General features: G+C 48.5%; 1 protein-coding gene across 4 annotated transcripts in view; it reads left to right on the top strand.

Annotated features, from left to right (window-relative positions):
* The window catches only part of astn1 (astrotactin 1), a 199,646-nt gene that overhangs the window by 127,599 nt on the left and 53,926 nt on the right, over positions 1–18,121 (top strand). For all 4 annotated transcript variants that reach the window (XM_027011363.2, XM_027011361.2, XM_027011360.2 and 1 more), the window contains 2 exons: positions 34–138; positions 1,087–1,275. In XM_027011363.2, coding sequence (XP_026867164.2) covers positions 34–138; positions 1,087–1,275 — 294 coding nt within the window. The remainder of the gene's footprint in view (positions 1–33; positions 139–1,086; positions 1,276–18,121) is intronic.

Here is an 18,121-nt window from a genome sequence, read left to right as displayed (position 1 = left end):
GGCGCTGACAGTGTGTGCTCTGTTCCTCCGCAGGCATGGTGAACTACAGCGAGGTGTCTGGCTACCCTCTCGTCCAGCACTGGAAACTCCGCTCTGTTCTCTACCATGTCAAGCTCAGCCAGTGGACCTTCGCCCAAGGTATAGCATGCTCCTCTCTTGCCTGGCCTTTTCAGATCCGGTGGGTTAGACTGAACCATGCCCCCACCCCCCACCAGTCCACGAACGCTGGGCTAGGTGTCAGCGAATCAGAGCCCTCACAGAAGGCACGCGGCAGCCGGACGCTATGTGTGACCGCTGAGTGTGGACGAGGGCGTGGGTAGGCGGGGTCGACGTCGCCCTGTCCTGGTTTGAGCTTAAGCTCTTCTGAGACGGGCAGAATGTGTGTGTGTGTGTGTGTGTGTGTGTGTGGAGGTGCGGTGATAGTGGAGAACTACCGTACACTTTACTCAACTACCAGGCACTGACCACGTTTATAAGACACGTTGTGTGGCAGAGCGGAAGAGAAACCCCCCCAGCCGCCCGCGAACCCTCGCTGTGTGGAGGAAGCCAGTCTCATTAAAAAACATAACAGCTGTTATTCCCGGAGCCTCTGGTGTCCGTAGTGGAATGACAATGAAGGAACATGTGTATCATCATCGTGTGTGGATGCCGAGATGGTGTAGGGTTCAGGAAAACAGCACAGGCCTGGGTTTATGTGGTAGTGCCATGTTGAAAAAGATGTGTTGAAGCATTTTTCAAAGGTCAGAACTTCAGCCCACACACACACACGCGCGCACGCACACACACACGCACGCACACACACTCACACACACACACACACACACACACACACTCTGCAGGGTTTTGCCTTTGTTTGTTTGTTTTGCCATCTAGGTCTTCTCCAGACGATTATATGTTTAGTGATCGTTGAGTAATAAAGTTTTTTAAACAATGCATTTAAAACTGTTCGGTGACCTGAACACACGTCACAACCTAAGACAAACACAGGCTGTGCTTGATAAACTCTCTGTCTCAGTAATAAATATGTTTTTCATCTCTCTCTCTCTCTCCCTCTTTCTACATTCTCTCTCCTTTTTCATTCTCTAGCGTTTAGTTCAGCCATCCACTCCCTAGATGGCGCCACCCTGCGCAGCGACTACACGTCCATCCTGAAGGAGTTCGGCACCCACTACCTCCAGGAGGCAGTGTACGGCTTCCAGGAGTCCTGCACTATCTGGTATCCCAACAGGCAGGTGCAGCACCAGCTGTGGTTGGAGTATCAGGACATCAGTAAAGGTGAGGTCCCCGAGAGACCGCCCCTCCCCCGCCCCAGACCGGGCTGCCCACACGCTTTTCCTCTCAAACACAAACACATACAGGCGGCCGGGACGTGACCGAGGAGCGCTCCGGTCTCCACGCCGCGTTCTGGACGCTGAACCGCGGTACGGCCAGGTTCGGGTCTGCTCTGAGCTCAGCGGGTTCCTAGGGCTAGTGCTCCGTGGTGTAGCACCTGTCACCTACATTCACACCTGGATTATTTAGAAGTGCGAGCCACGCACTTTTAAGGTGAAGAGCTTAAGTGAACTGAAATAAAAACGGCACGATCCGTGTAGCGGAGGCACCCTGCCGCCGGGGAGGGGATTACAGAAGCGCCACGGAGGTTGTGGAGAGGATTTAAAGATGCCAGACAGTAAACTAAAGTACAGCCTGTTAAAGAGTGAAACTGTGTCCTGCTTGATCTGCTTCTCTGGAAAAATATGAAATTTAAAAACAGAAAAAGACAAAGAAAATCAAGGCAGACATGCTGTGAGTCAGTGAACGCGTGAGGGAGAGAGAGAGAGGGGGATTGGAGGCCTGATCCTTAACCTAAGGGGAAGGTCTTGTAAAAGAGCAAACCGACCCGTTTGACCCCAGCGAGGTCCTGGCGTTCCATCCCAGAGCCGTTAGACGAGGAAGGCAATCGCCTGTGTTCCTCCCTGGAGGTCGACCCCAGCCGCTCGGCCGCGAGAGCACGACAAGGCTCGGAGGTTGTGGTTCATGCCTTTCTGTCTGATCGCGAGTCCGAGCGTTCCCGTGCATTACCGCGCCCGAGTCCCGCTTGCTTCCGGCCATGCCGTGAGCTCGGCCACGCTCAAGCTCCCGGATGCCCCGTGCAAACGCCTTCAGCGACAACCAGCTTGACGTATGGAAAAACACCCCCCATCCTACCTGCCCACCGCACCCCACCCCGGGTCTGAACAGCAGCTACACGTACAGGCACCACTTTAGAGCCCTTGTATGAAACCCAGACGGAAGGCTTCTGAAATCTGTGAACAAAAGATACGTTGAGACGTGAGTGCTGGCGTGGTGGGAAGGCTGAGATAAGCAGCTCGGCTGTTTGGATCTGGATCTCTTTCCTCACGGGCATTGTGACTGAGGGACAGGGGAAAGAAAAGACATCCTATTTTTATGGTATTTTAAATACACACAGAATGTGCAGAGGAAAGAAATTCTTCAGCAGAAATCATTTTTCTATACATTGCCATACCTTGCAGCTGCAGTGATCTTTGTCACTATCTAGAACGCCCACGGTGTGATAGAGTTAGGATTTTTTAATGTAATATCTAGAGTTATGATCTATAAAACTTCGACTTCTGGAGATGTGATTTTGGAGTTTTCCCGTTTCCGTGGAGTTTTGTGGACTCCTGCTCTGGTTTTGTCGACCTGCCGACGTGCCAGTCCATCCATCTTTCCGTTCGCCGTTGTTTTTGTATTGTAGACTGGGGCGGGTAACTAACAGCTCTCCCCGTGTGCAGCTTCGCCTCAGTAACTCCGCCGCATCCTTTCCTTTGGTTCAGTCGACCACCTCGTCCCCCTCCCGAGGATGTGGTCTTGCAGGAAGGTTTGCGCATCTGAGAGACGCCCTTTAAATGGCGGGCGTTTCTCTGCCTGCCTGAGAACTTCACTACGCTTCATGCTGGCAGCCGGCAACTGGTCCATGGCCATGCCCACCATGGGGGAGGAGCTCAGGAGAAGTGGCACAGGCAGCGGTTGGTTGTTTGGTTGGTTGTTTGGTTGTTTGGTTGTTTGGTTGTTTGGTTGGTTGGTTGGTTGTGTGGTTGGTTTGGTTGGTTGTTTGGTTCATTGGTTTGATTGTTTGTTTGGTTGGTTTGATTGTTTGGTTGGTTGGTTGGTTGGTTGGTAGTTTGGTTGGTTTGGTTGGTTGGTTGGTTGTTTGGTTGTTTGGTTGGTTGGTTGGTTTGGTTGGTTGGCTGGTTGTGTGGTTGGTTTGGTTGGTTGTTTGGTTGGTTGGTTTGGTTGGTTGGTTGGTTGGTTGGGTTGTTCGTTTGTTTGGTTGTTTGTTTGTTTGGTTTGGTTGTTTGTTTGGTTGGTTGGTTTGTTGTTTGGTTGTTTGTTTGTTTGGTTGGTTTGTTGTTTGGTTGTTTGGTTGGTTGGTTGGTTGGTTGGTTTGGTTGTTTGTTTGTTTGGTTGGTTGTTTGGTTGTTTGGTTGTTTGTTTGTTTGGTTGGTTGGTTGGTTTGGTTGGTTGTTTGCTTGTTTGGTTGGTTGTTTGGTTGGTTGGCTGGTTGTGTGGTTGGTTTGGCTGGTTGGTTGTTTGGTTCGTTGGTTTGGTTGTTTGGTTGTTGGTTGGTTGGTTTGATTGGTTTGGTTGGTTGGTTGGTTGGTTTGTTGGTTGGTTGGTTTGGTTGTTTGTTTGTTTGGTTTGGTTTATTTTTCCACCTCCTCAGTTGTTGCCTCGTCTTTTTTTCATTTTTGTCTGATTTTTCACAGTTGTCACTTCATATTAAAGACGTATTAAAGATGTCTGTCCTCCTCTGTCAGGATATGCTGGTTTAGACTAACCTCTGAGAGAGACAGTAAAAGTGTGTGGTAGAGATGTGTGGTGGAGAAAGAGATGTGTGGTGGAGGTGATCTGTGGTGGAGATGTGTGGTGGAACTCTGTGGTGGAGGTGGAGATGTGTGGTGGAGCTCTGTGGTGGAGGTGGAGATGTGTGGTGGAGGTGGAGATGTGTGGTGAAGCTCTGTGGTGTGATGTTTGGAGAGAGACAGTGTCCACCCACTTAATGCAGGTCCATCAGTCAGTTCCAGAGGACGTGGGGACAGCCTACAAATCACACCATAAACACAACATCATGCAGAAATGGCTGCTGAAGTACAGAAGATAAACATTATATGACATTAAGTGGATCTGTTGCTTCAGTGGCTTTAGAGGTTGCTGCTTATGTCCTTCTGTGTGTGTGAGTGTGTGTGTATGTGTGAGTGTGTGTGAGTGTGTGTGAGTGTGTGTGTGCGTGTATGTGTGTGTATGTGTGGGTGTGTGTGTGTGTGTGTGGGTGTGTGTGGATGTGTGTGTGTGGGTGTGTGTGTTTGTGTGTGAGTGTGTGTGTGAGTGTGTGTGTGTGGGGGGGGGTGTATGTGTGGGTGTGTGTGTGTGCGTGTGGGTGTGTGGGTGTGTGTGTGTGTGTGTGTGTGTGTGTGTGTGTGTTATTTGTAGTCAGATTTTATTTCTTTCCTGTGTTGGTTTCTTTATAACCGAAATATTGACCACCATATAAAGATTTAACTGTCAGTACTGATAAAACGAGATCAATAACAAATAAATAAAAATCTTTTATGCTGTGTTTGCTCAGTGTGGGTTTGTGAGTGTGTGTGTGTGTGTGTGTGTGTGTGTGTGTGTGTGTGTGTGTATGTGCATCGTGGTGGAGCAGTGTGTTGGAGAAGTGTTGTGGAGTATCATGGTGGAGAAGCATGTTGGAACAGTATGGTGGAACAGTGTGGTAGAACAGCGTGCCAACGCTCACGTTGGCTGGCTGGAGCTTCTCTCTCTCTACGTTCAGTCCGTCTTCCGTGTACTGCAGAGAAATCCGATCTGCACATGCATGGGCGCTGACTCCTGGAAAAGATGGTTTATAATGTCCATTACATTTTACGGAATGATCGATATGTTTTTGACTGGAGGAGCAAGCTGACATCATAAAACCTGTACATGAGGGTTGGTTGAAAACTCCACGGTGGAGGCGTCCTGCCTCCGACCAGCCCGGCGCCTGACTGAGCTACTCCACGCGTTCTTTCATTTATTACTTTTTTGGTTTGGATTTTTTTTCCGGGGAAGCCAGCCTGGAGCACTCCTCCCTCCTCTGATCTCCTCCTCTCCTGCGGAGATGACAGTCCTCTCAAGCTCCTTCCCTCTCTCATCACACGCACTGGCAGGTCGGAGCAAACGTTCAGGGATAACCCCTCACCGCCTCCGCCTGGTAATGAGAGGGTGAGGGACAGGCAGAGCGAGATGATTGGATGATGGGAGGGGGTGTGGCCTTGCAGATGGCTTCGGTTGGGCTCGGCCTGAGCAGGGAGGGACGTCTTGTTCCATTTGTCGGGGCGGGTCATGGCAGGAGAGTGGGACAGGTCTCTGTCTGCTGCAGGGGCTTTTGGTGAAGGTGCTCTCCTCCGCCCAGAGGGGTTGTAGAGCACTTTGACCCCAGTCTGCTCGGGCTCCGGCTGGTGAGTTCGACTGACCCCCACGTCCTCGCTAGCTTACACCGAACGCAGACGAACAAAACAGCTTTGTGCATATGTGTAGTGGTTATGTAACGTCTGGTGGCATGTGCACATATGTAGTGGTTGTTATGTAATGTCTGCTTAAGACATTTAGTTCTAGTCCTGAACCGTCCACACACACCTCCACCCTGTCCACACCACCCGGTCCACACACACACCTCCACCCTGTCCACACACACCTCCACCTTGTCCTCACACACCCACACCCTGTCCAAACACACCCCCACCCTGTCCAAACACACCCCCACCCTGTCCACACACACCTCTACCCTGTCCACAACCACACCCTGTCCACACACACCCCCACCCTGTCCACACACACCTCCACCCTGTCCACACCCACACCTTGTCCACACCACCCTGTCCTCACACACCCACACCCACACCCTGTCCACAGAGACCTCCACCCTGTCCACACCACCCAGTCCACACACACACCTCCACCCTGTCCACACACACCTCAACCCTGTCCACACACACACCTCCACCTTGTCCTCACACACCCACACCCTGTCCAAACACACCCCCACCCTGTCCACACACACACACCCACCCTGTCCACACACACCTCCACCCTGTCCACACCCACACCCTGTCCACACACACCCCCACCCTGTCCACACACACCTCCACCCTGTCCACACCCACACCCTGTCCACACCACCCTGTCCTCACACACCTACACCCACACCCTGTCCACAGAGACCTCCACCCTGTCCACACCACCCTGTCCACACACACACCTCCACCTTGTCCTCACACACCCCCACCATGTCCACACACACACACCCCCACCCTGTCCACACACACACCCACACCCTGTCCACACACACCCACACCCTGTCCTCACAGATCTATACCCTGTCCACAATGACTTATTCTCGGTCCACACAGAACTCCATCCTGATACAGGCATTTTTTATTTCAGAGTGTTGTCTGAGCAGTCAGGGGAATAAATACAGGGCTTTAAAGCTGCAGAGCTTATGACTTGTACTATAATTATTAATTTGTGCTTGGGCGAGGAGTGGGGCTTAATTATTATGGTTTGTCTTGAGAGGAGTGGGACATAATTATTATGGCTGTCTGTGAGAGGAGTCTGATCTGATGGAAGCGGGATTGTTAAATCTCCTTCCTGTTCTTAGAGGACACGTGTCCACATTTCAGTGCATGAATATTCAGATAAATATTCAAGTATTCTGGCAAACCATAGACATTATTCTGGTAGCTTTAGTGGCTTTGGAAGTTAGTATTTATGTGCTTCTTTGTGTGTGTGTGTGTGTGTGTGTGTGTGTGTGTGTGTGTGTATATGAGATGTTTGTGTGTGTGTGTGTGTGTGTGTGTGTTTATGCAGCACTTGTACAGCGAGCATAGCTAATGTGTGTGTGTGTGTGTGTGTGTGTGTGTGTGTGTGTGTGTATGTGTGTGTGTATATGAGATGTTTGTGTGTGTGTGTGTGTGTGTGTGTGTGTTTATGTACAGCGAGCGTAGCTATTCAGAATGGAGAGTGATGTGAGTTATTCAGAAGGCTTTTAATCAGGGCCACTAGTCCTTTTAGGAGTGCCTTAATCACACAATCCAGGGCTCTGATTGGCTGACACTGATGTATGAGCCCATTGGTTAAACTCAGACTTCTGACTTCTGTAGGCAAAATAAAAGCTTTAAAATCTCTGAGCTCAGACAGTAGTGAGAATTAAGATTAAAGAGCTGAAGACAAAATAAAAGTCATCATTTCTCTAAAACAACCTCTCTCCCACTCACCCTGCTAAATTGCAAACTTTTTTGAAAACAAAAAACTTTTTTTCGCCTGTTTTTTTAACCCCAATTAAATATGTTTTTCCACATATTTTATAATGCAGAAAAAGATGTTTGATATAACCTTTCTAAACAAAACCTTTAAACCAAGTGGCCCCTCAGAGTAAATAACCACCAACAACAAGATGGACCAAAGCAAAATATATCGAACTCTGAAAAGCAAACATTACAACTCCCTCAAAACTACAAACATGTTGTCTCGAGCCCTTTTTAAACATAGACTCCATAATGGCCCGCACACTGCACGTACTGACTGTCACGGGAACCCATTCGCTTCTTCAGAGAAGAATTGAACTGATGTGTGACATCATTATACAACACAGAAACCAAAAGCGTGCGCGACATTCTGATTTAAGGACGCTGAAAAGAAGTTATAATGTCATTATACACTATAGACACTAAAATGACTTATGTGTATGCATTACAGACAACAAAATGCATGTGTGATGTCATTATGTATTTTAGATACCAAAGTAACTGACATATGACATCATTACGCATAAAAAAACCCCCACCTAAATAACCGATGACGTCATTACACATTGCAAACACCAGGACGTGCACAGCATCACTCTGGGGTACAGACTCCACAGGCGTTTGCAAAATGAACGCGGCATTCTGTAAGAGGCTTGGAGTGCTGTGTAGAGATGTGTAGGCCGTGATTACGCCCTGCCAGGCGTCTGCATGAATAAATCACGTCTATGGGCCTCCCAGCAACAGCCATTTGGATGAGAGCGTAAACAGAGACGCAATTATGAAGGGGAGAGGTGGAACAGCGTGTTAATGTAGGTTAACGAGGAGCTGTGGAGCCCGACGAGGGTGTAGCTCACCTCCACCCCCCCGAGAGCGCGCCACCCAGCCCAGATACACTCGTCCCGCCATGATGAGCAGAGCGGACCCTTCTCTTGAAATTAACAGGAGGATTCATAACGTCATGTCCGACTTAAGCCACCTAATGGATGTCCTAATTAGCACAGAGCAGTAATGCGGGGGCCCGCTAGCAGCGGGGTGCAGGGGTCACAGGGGTCACGGGGTCACAGGGGTCATCAGGGGATGAAGAGATTGTAGGCCAGGGGGAAATGAAAAATCAAAACAGGTTTTATGCATTTCTTCATCCCATCTGCATAACTGTTTTAGCTCGCCTGTCTTTGGGAACTTGGATGAAGCTAAACTGCCCCCTGCAGGTGAATGTGAGCATTGCAGTACGGAGCCTGCGATCTAAGTGAATGGAACCTGCTGGGTCTGCTAGATTGTCAGAGAAAGATACGTCTCATGTGGCTCGGGTTTCTGAAGCCCTTGTCCGTCATGACACTGGAATATGCTGGAAACTGAAATATAGCCCTGGGATTATAGAGTGTAAAGACATCTTTTTTTTTGAGGGTGCTCAAAGAGGAGTCTTAAACTGATTATGTGGTGTTGTTCTGTGGCTCTGATCAGCAACCTTACACTTGCTGAATTAGTCCCTAATCCCGGAGTTTCTTGAATGAATCCCTAATCCTGGAGTTCTGAATTACTTTCATCTTTAGGGGAAAGATGGAAACAGACAGATACTCCACTGTCTTACTGCGTGTGTCTGCATGTTTGTGTGTGTGTGTGTGTGTGTGTGTTTATGTGTGTCTGTGTGTATGCATGTGCGTGTGTGTGTGTGTGTGTGTGTGTGTGTATGTGTGTGTGTGTGTAGCTGGTTGAGATGACTGACACAAGAGTCCCGAGCCCTGCCCGCTGACATCGTTACACTGAGGGAGGAGGCACCCACGTCTCGAGCTCTTCCAGTCTCTTCTAGTCTGCACTCTGAGAGCGGTGACATCATGGCTCACGTTTGCCTAACTGAGCCTTTCCCCCAATCCAGTGGGACATCAAGTTCAGCAGTGGCCCTGCTGTGGTAGAGGCTTCAGCACTGCATGTCAGCCCAACGTGCAGCCTCTGCCCACGGACGCTCTGCCCACGGACGCTCTGCCCACGGACGCTCTGCCTACGGACGCTCTGCCCACAGACGCTCTGCCCACGGACTCTCTGCCCACGGACACTCTGCCTACGGACACTCTGCCTACGGACTCTCTGCTAATGGACTCTCTGCTCACGGACGTAGCTTCCGTCACACCTTTACCCCTTCAGCATTCAGATGTTCCGATTAGATGTAACTGAGAGTGCTGAGTGACAATTTCAACCCATGCTGCCTTCCTGGATTGTTGCCAGATCATTTTTTAGATCCGACAGCACGCAAAGCTTTTCTCCAGCTTTGCATTTTGTGACCACAAGACAGAAGCCCGCCAGCGTCTGCTCACACCTGACCAGGCGCTCTGTTCCTGTTTACCACACAGATGAAGACATGCTTGCATTAGGACCCTGGAGAACACGAGCCTAACGACCAAAGGGAGTCCCCTCTCGCAGGGAGGCGTGCCTCTCCCAAGGGCCCCCTTGCTCCACCCCTCGCTCCACCCCTCGCTCCACCCTCTCTCTTCACACAGGTCGCTGTTCTTTTCTTCTTTCTTATATGGTCAAATTTCACAATGCTGTTGTGCTCCTGTGGTCACTAGGGTCACTGCGGTCCTCCTCTCTATCCTCAGTGGCGCCCCCCATGGAGAGTCTCTGCTACTGCAGCTCGAGTGTGATGTCGTTGGTTACCACCATTTTGTCGTTTTGGTTTTTTTGTTCTGAACTTTTTGAACCTTCTTCCTAACTCCATCCTCTGGTCCAACTTGCTTTCAACGTTACATCGTTTGCTAGATTTCAGTGCACTGAGATTACTGTCTGTGCTCAGTAGAGGCAGATAAAGTAGTTTATGTAAGATGAATTAATTAGTCACTATGCATTATGAATCTTTCTTTTGTAAGCCGTCTGCAAGAGAATTAATTGAAAGACATCTGACAGAAGCAAGTCCCGGGCTGTGAAGTAATGTAGCCAAGGTAACCGAGAGGCGATGTTGGTGTTAAAAGTTGGACAGGGACTCTGGTGACCGACGTCTCCCGCACACGGGCATAAACATGTCTCACTCTGATCAGGACCCAGATAAACAGTGTCCGCTTTTCCAGTACGTGAGACGCGTAGCGCAGAAGTTTGGCGATTGATCCGTGTGTGGCTCGTCGAGCGTAAAGAAGCACAGCCCGGTAATGGACAGTCACGCCGGAGCATCTAATGTCATTTCATAAGGATTTGATGCTCTGTATTCCTGTGGATGTTAGGTTCTCCAGTTCCTCTGAGGCCTTTAAAGGATCGTGTGTCTTTATGGCAGGTAATGTTCAATCTTCATGCTGATATTTTCAGAAGTACCCCAGGAATACACAGGAAACCTGAACTGAGCTTTCAAACCTCCCAAATCGATTTGGTTTCCATTTTGGTCACAATTTGCTGAGTCTGTATAAATACATGCACGTATACGGTATACAACAGAGAAGAGCTCCACTCAACTGGTCTTTCTATACGTATATAAATAAAAACAGTTCTCCTCCCTCTCGACTGTGGAAAAAACGTCCAAATGTGATAAACTGGATCTGAAATGGGGTGTGTGGAGTCTCACACACCATGTCACGGCCTTCTACTTAGCCTGGTCCTGAGGGAATTATGTCTCTTTGTCAGTATCTGGAGGCCACTGCGTGCTGTTGTCAAGTCATGCAGGGGCTTCTGGGTCCTAACCTCTCCACTAAAGCTCCTCTGGGCCTTCTTACTTAAAACAGAAATACAGTTAACTGTGGATTAATGAGCAGATATGCAAAAGAGACACATGGAAAAAGTCTACGAGAACCCTTGGTTACGAGGAATCCATTTTCTGTCTGGTTTCTTTGCTTTGTCGAGCCAATCTGTTGTTAACCTTGCGCCTTACTGAAATCTGACACTTGAGTTTATTGCCTAAAATCTTCGTTCATTCTCTGAGATCTAAATTACAACTTTCTTTAAAGGGTGAAACACCAGGCCAATGGTCCGTCATTATGGTCAATGGTCTGAATATTAATGAGGGACAGATTGGCCTGCACACAGACTGTAGGACTGTAGTTAGAACTGTAGTTTGAACAGGCAAGCAGCAGGGTGTTTGGGGACAGGGGATCTACATGCTTGGGGACAGAATGTAGATCAGACTCTGCGGGACTGGCTAATGGCACGTAGATCAGACTCTGTGGGACCAGATAAAGGCACGTAGATCAAACTCTGCGGCACGTAGATCAGACACAGCGCACACTTCAATCTGCTTTGTCAGACTGGCTAACGGCATGTAGATCTCACTCTGCTGTGTCAGACTGGCTAAGGGCACATAGATCTGACTCTGCTGTGTCAGACTGGCTAAGGGCACATAGATCTGACTCTGCTGTGTCAGACTGGCTAACGGCATGTAGATCTGACTCTGCTGTGTCAGACAGGCTAAGGGAACATAGATCAGACTTTGCTGTGTCAGACTGGCTAAGGGCACGTAGATCAGACTCTGTGGGACCAGATAAAGGCACGTAGATCAAACTCTGCGGGACTAGCTAACGGCACGTAGATCAGACACAGCGCACACGTCAATCTGCTTTGTCAGACTGGCTAACGTCATGTAGATCTGACTCTGCTGTGTCAGACTGGCTAAGGGCACATAGATCTGACTCTGCTGTGTCAGACTGGCTAAGGGCACATAGATCAGACTCTGTGTTGGTTTTAGAAGTTTTAATGTTCTACTAACAATAAATCATTTCAGTTTTTTCTCTTTTCTTCTCGCAGTGAGTCACATGGTTAAAAACACAATAACAGCATGTCGTGCTGAATTGAGTTAAAATGACATTCGACATGATTCTGCAAGACAAAGTTATTGCATATTTTATTATTTATATCTTCATAAACATTCAACTGTAGTAACATATAATAAAAGTAATATGTAATAATCTATGAGTTTAGGTGTCCCCTTATTCCCATGTAACCATGGTGATAATTGGCAGCGTGGTGACACACACACACACACACACACACACACACACACACACACACATACAGAAAGAACCTAGCACTCTGACTGCAGAACCCTTGTATGTATACTGCGGTTACCTAATGATGAACACACACACACACACACACACACATCCTCCTGTGTACTGAGCTCCAGGCTCAGTGTTTTTATGGTAATATCAGTAAGTTGCTTTGTGGGTGATTTTTTCCTGTTCTGTAGAGGTTGATTGCGTTTGGCGTATGTGGTGATGTGAGCTGACAGGCGACGTTAGAGGGATGTGTTGTCCTGGTGGTCTCGGCATGTACTGAGCACTTAGGAGAGGAGGAGTAGCAGAGAGTTAATGATAATGGAAGAAAGGGTGGGAGGGAGAGGGAGAGAGAGAAAGATAGAGACGAGAGAAGCACATCAGTTTGTCACTAAACCGATAAACAAAAAATCTTCTGGAGGGACTTAAAATCGTTAGAGACTACAGTACATGCCGTACTCTACAGTACATGCCGTACTCTACAGTAGAGGCCGTACTCTACAGTACATGCCGTACTCTACAGTAGAGGCCATACTCTACAGTACATGCCACACTCTACAGTACATGCCATACTCTACAGTAGAGGCCGTACTCTACAGTACATGCCACACTCTACAGTACATGCCACACTCTACAGTACATGCCATACTCTACAGTAGAGGCCATACTCTACAGTACATGCCACACTCTACAGTACATGCCATACTCTACAGTACATGCCACACTCTACAGTACATGCCATACTCTACAGTAGAGGCCGTACTCTACAGTACATGCCACACTCTACAGTACATGCCGTACTCTACAGTAGAGGCCGTACTCTACAGTACATGCCACACTCTACAGTACATGCCGTACTCTACAGTAGAGGCCGTACTCTACAGTACATGCCATACTCTACAGTAGAGGCCGTACTCTACAGTACATGCCATACTCTACAGTAGAGGCCGTACTCTACAGTACATGCCACACTCCACAGTACATGCCATACTCTACAGTAGAGGCCGTACTCTACAGTACATGCCATACTCTACAGTACATGCCATACTCTACAGTACAGGCCGTACTCTACAATACATGCCATACTCTACAGTACATGCCATACTCTACAGTAGAGGCCGTACTCTACAGTACATGCCACACTCCACAGTACATGCCATACTCTACAGTAGAGGCCATACTCTACAGTACATGCCATACTCTACAGTACAGGCCGTACTCTACAATACATGCCATACTCTACAGTACATGCCATACTCTACATTGCGACTAACCATCTCGCCTTGCTTACGTTGGCCAGTAAACAGCCGTGAGCTCACCAGCCTAGTGAACATTCTCACAACTCCCAGTAAACAGCCGTGAGCTCACCAGCCTCGTGAACATTCTCACAACTCCCAGTAAACAGCTGTGAGCTCCCCAGCATGGGGAACATTCTCATGACTCCCAGTAAACAGCCATGAGCCCGCCAGCCTGGTGAACATTCTCACGACTCCCAGTAAACAGCCGTGAGCCCGCCTGCCTGGTGAACATTCTCACGACTCCCAGTAAACAGCCGTGAGCCCGCCTGCCTGGTGAACATTCTCACGACTCCCAGAAAACAGCCGTGAGCCCGCCTGCCTGGTGAACATTCTCACGACTCCCAGTAAACAGCCGTGAGCCCGCCTGCCTGGTGAACATTCTCACGACTCCCAGTAAACAGCCGTGAGCCCGCCTGCCTGGTGAACATTATCACGATTCCCAGTAAACAGCCGTGAGCTCACCAGCCTAGTGAACATTCTCACAACTCCCAGTAAACAGCTGTGAGCTCACCAGCCTCGTGAACATTCTCACAACTCCCAGTAAACAGCTGTGAGCCCGCCTGCCTGGTAAACATTCTCACGACTCCCAGTAAACAGCCGTGAGCCCGCCAGCCTGGTGAAGTAAACATTCTCACGACTCCCAGTAAACAGCCGTGAGCCCGCCAGCCTGGTGAACATTATCACAATTCCCAGTAAACAGCCGTGAGCTCACCAGCCTAGTGAACATTCTCACAACTCCCAGTAAACAGCCGTGAGCTCACCAGCCTCGTGAACATTCTCACAACTCCCAGTAAACAGCTGTGAGCTCCCCAGCATGGGGAACATTCTCATGACTCCCAGTAAACAGCCATGAGCCCGCCAGCCTGGTGAACATTCTCACGACTCCCAGTAAACAGCCGTGAGCCCGCCAGCCTGGTGAACATTCTCACGACTCCCAGTAAACAGCCGTGAGCCCACCTGCCTGGTGAACATTCTCACGACTCCCAGAAAACAGCCGTGAGCCCGCCTGCCTGGTGAACATTCTCACGACTCCCAGTAAACAGCCGTGAGCCCGCCTGCCTGGTAAACATTCTCACGACTCCCAGTAAACAGCCGTGAGCCCGCCTGCCTGGTGACCATTATCACGATTCCCAGTAAACAGCCGTGAGCTCACCAGCCTGGTGAACATTCTCACGACTCCCAGTAAACAGCCGTGAGCCCGCCTGCCTGGTGAAACGTTCTCACGACTCCCAGTAAACAGCCGTGAGCCCGCCTGCCTGGTGAACATTCTCATGACTCCCAATAAACAGCTGTGAGCTCACCAGCCTGGTGAACATTCTCACAACTCGTGTGTATAACTCCAGCCTTGTGGGCAGGCTGAAATTACCCCAGTTTCATGTTTTGTGTGTTTATTCTCTTATGGTGATGGACCAAACAAGGCTAGCATATATATTGCATTTATTCATATTATTTTGGTCATTTTTTCACAGTCTTTTTATGTTCAATAAACTATATACCAGATTTATATATGATTTGCTTAAGATTTGCATATGCATAAGTTTTTACCTAAAGATTCCAGATTCCAGAGTTTGTTCTGTGTTTTATTTCGTTTAAATGAATGACAGTTCTCAGAGGTACATCACAAAGCAGACATCGACGGTTAGTGAGCTAAGTCTGGGTTTAACTGGGTTTAACTGGGTTTAACTGGTCTTAACCAGTTCAGCTAACATGGCACCTTATCACCCCCCATGACTGCCCTGGCCTGCCCTGGTGCACATAGTTGTGGATTATCTGACGTGGCTGAAAAACTCAGGTTTCGGAGAAGCCAATAAGGAGAAAATATTGTGTAAGGCAGCGATACCCAGTGTGTGCAATGAATTGACGATATGTAACATTTCATTTATGATACGTAACATGTTACGTTTACGATATTTAACATGGACGTGTTTGGTTTATTGGGAACAGCTTTGAGGCTGCATTTCGCTTGCATCATTATTTCATTACGAATATGATCGTGTTTATAATGCTCACACACTGTTATATTTCCATCTGACACTAACAATCTGCATCATAAGTGCTCTGTTAATGTGATGTACTTTGGAGCACAGGGACATTTTCCTGCTTTATTCCATCTGATCATGTTTTTGCAAAACTTTGCATATACATATATATACAAAGCAGAGCAATTTCCTTGGTGCGCAAAATTGAAAGGTTATGTTATCACTGATTAAATTCCCATTGTATTTGTTTGATCCTAAGTAAATCCTTGCATGAAATATAATACATTATCATTTTTAAAAGCAGCAAAACACTTGAAATTAAAAAAAAAAAAATTGTTTTTGTGAATAGTGGCAGCGGTAATCTCAGTAATGCACAGTGTGTCTTTCATATCTGTGCTGAAGTACAGCCTCCATCACTTCGGGATGCAGGCGAGCTTGAAGTTGGCCGTTTAGGTTTGGCCTAATCGTGACGCCGCGCTCTTGAAGCTGGGTCACGATCCCGAAACCCCCCACGCTTTCATCCTAGCGACCTGGCAGCCGTGTCAGAGCTGACCTCCACGCAGCAGAAGGAGCTTCACCCGCGCACACGCAGCCGTCTCTCCTCTGCAATCGATCGCAGGGCTTCGCCCGTGAACACGCTCGGAAGTGGCGAGCAGTCAGGAAGAGCAGCACATAGGACTCATGTGATCTCTTGATCTGCTTGCAAAAGAAAGTGTGTGTGTGTGTGTATTGGTAAGAGCATTGAGCACACTTTTGACTGCGTGTGTAGAAAACCCCCACCATTCTGCTCCATTTGTAGGATTGATCTGTATCCGTGGAGACAGATGGAGAGCTAAGTGCGTGTTTAGCAGTGCCATGAGCGTCCTGCTGGCAGGATTGAGAGGCCAGCAGCCCCTAGAGGAGCTCGGTCGATGTTAACACACCCCACAGCCGCTCTGGGGGGCCAGACGATACAGCCCCTGCGCTGGACCAGATCACACTCACCTTGCCCTGCGATGCGCCTCCCTGCTCCGTCTTCATGTTCCTCAGATGGAAGAATGAAGCTCTCTAGCCCAGCACTCACTACAGGATGCCAACTAACTGGTGTAACTGGTATGACCAGTGTAACTGGTATATCACAACTCACCTGTACCGTAGAGGTGACCTGTGGGGAAGGCGTGTCAGTACTGGAAATGTTGGACGTGATGTCTCGTGCTTTTCTCATGCAGGTCTCGTGCATACCACTGCTAACAGCACCAAACATGTCACAGTGCAACAAAGCTTGTTTAGTCATTTTCAAGTGTCTGAGCGTAGCCGCAATGCTGGAGGATTGCGCTGCATTTTGGTGATACATTTAGGTGGTTTATGTGTTTGAGGGACTAATGATGGCTCATAATAGCTTTAATCTGAGTTATAATCACCCCTTTAAAAGGATATGCTCTCATTAGCACGACTGTCAGGACTGCCATTATAGTGAACGTGTTTGCATTCGGAAGCAATGAAGACAATGATTAAACGTCTATAGACAACGACGCCATCGTAATCGAGGTTAGAAGACGAATGGCCTGCACGCGTAATGGCTCCAGGACTGTAATTGGATGCATATTTTCGAGCCTGACGATTGTCACATCGTACGTGGAGGACCGTTAGAGCCAGATTGCCTGTGTGGTCACATTACCGGCAGCAGTGAGGAGACAAACACACATCCAAACAGGAGACACACTCCTGCCTTCAGCCGAGATAAACATCGCAGCAGCCGAGCGTGTGCACAACGTCCCGGATTCCGTATTCTCAGCCTTCTCCTGACCACCTCAGAGAAGCTGTCTCCCATAGTTCTCACGATATCTCATATTTCACCACGTCTCAACACGTCTCCCCATGTCTCACCATGTCTCACCTTCTTTCACCCTTTACCAGTTTTTTGAGAACCCACTCAACTAAAACAACCTTGTCAATGTGCAGCGTTTACATAACAATTCCAGTCAGAGCATCACTGTTTGTTCAGAACTTGTATCGTATGGCTAAGGAATTAACAATAATCCTACGATGAACAGACTGTTTCCTCTCGTCTGACATAACGGAAGCCCAAACTCCACTCCTACAGCCAAACAGCCTTTATCCTGCTTCTCTCTCTAGTTCAGGACATGGCATTGGAATACCAGCCATTGTAATAAATCAAGATAAACTATCATTACTAAATTATGCCAAAAACAACACAATGATTATGACAGAGTCATTTAAATATTTAGTTTTTGCAATTTTGTATCTCGCATGTGACCCTGTGACTCCTTCCTGGCCCATTAGAGGGTGCACTCCTGGGTCCGATGACCTTTGGCTCTCAGTGTGCCTGCGTGTGGGTCTGTATTGGCTGTTGGCCTTGTGCTCTACTCAGAAGGCTGGCAGAGCGAAAAGGAAATGAATAGAGGGAGCGTGTGCGGTGATGACCTATCCTCCGAGGTTCAGTGGCCTGCAGGGCGCCTGATTACACACCGACGCTGTCTCACACACACATGCACCACACAGACATTATACTACATGAACACTCTCTCTCTTACTCTCTCACACACACACACACACAC

The sequence above is a fragment of the Electrophorus electricus genome, chromosome 18 (assembly GCF_013358815.1).
Source record: "Electrophorus electricus isolate fEleEle1 chromosome 18, fEleEle1.pri, whole genome shotgun sequence".
Lineage (NCBI taxonomy): Eukaryota > Metazoa > Chordata > Actinopteri > Gymnotiformes > Gymnotidae > Electrophorus > Electrophorus electricus.
This window is presented reverse-complemented; position numbering and strand designations above follow the sequence as displayed.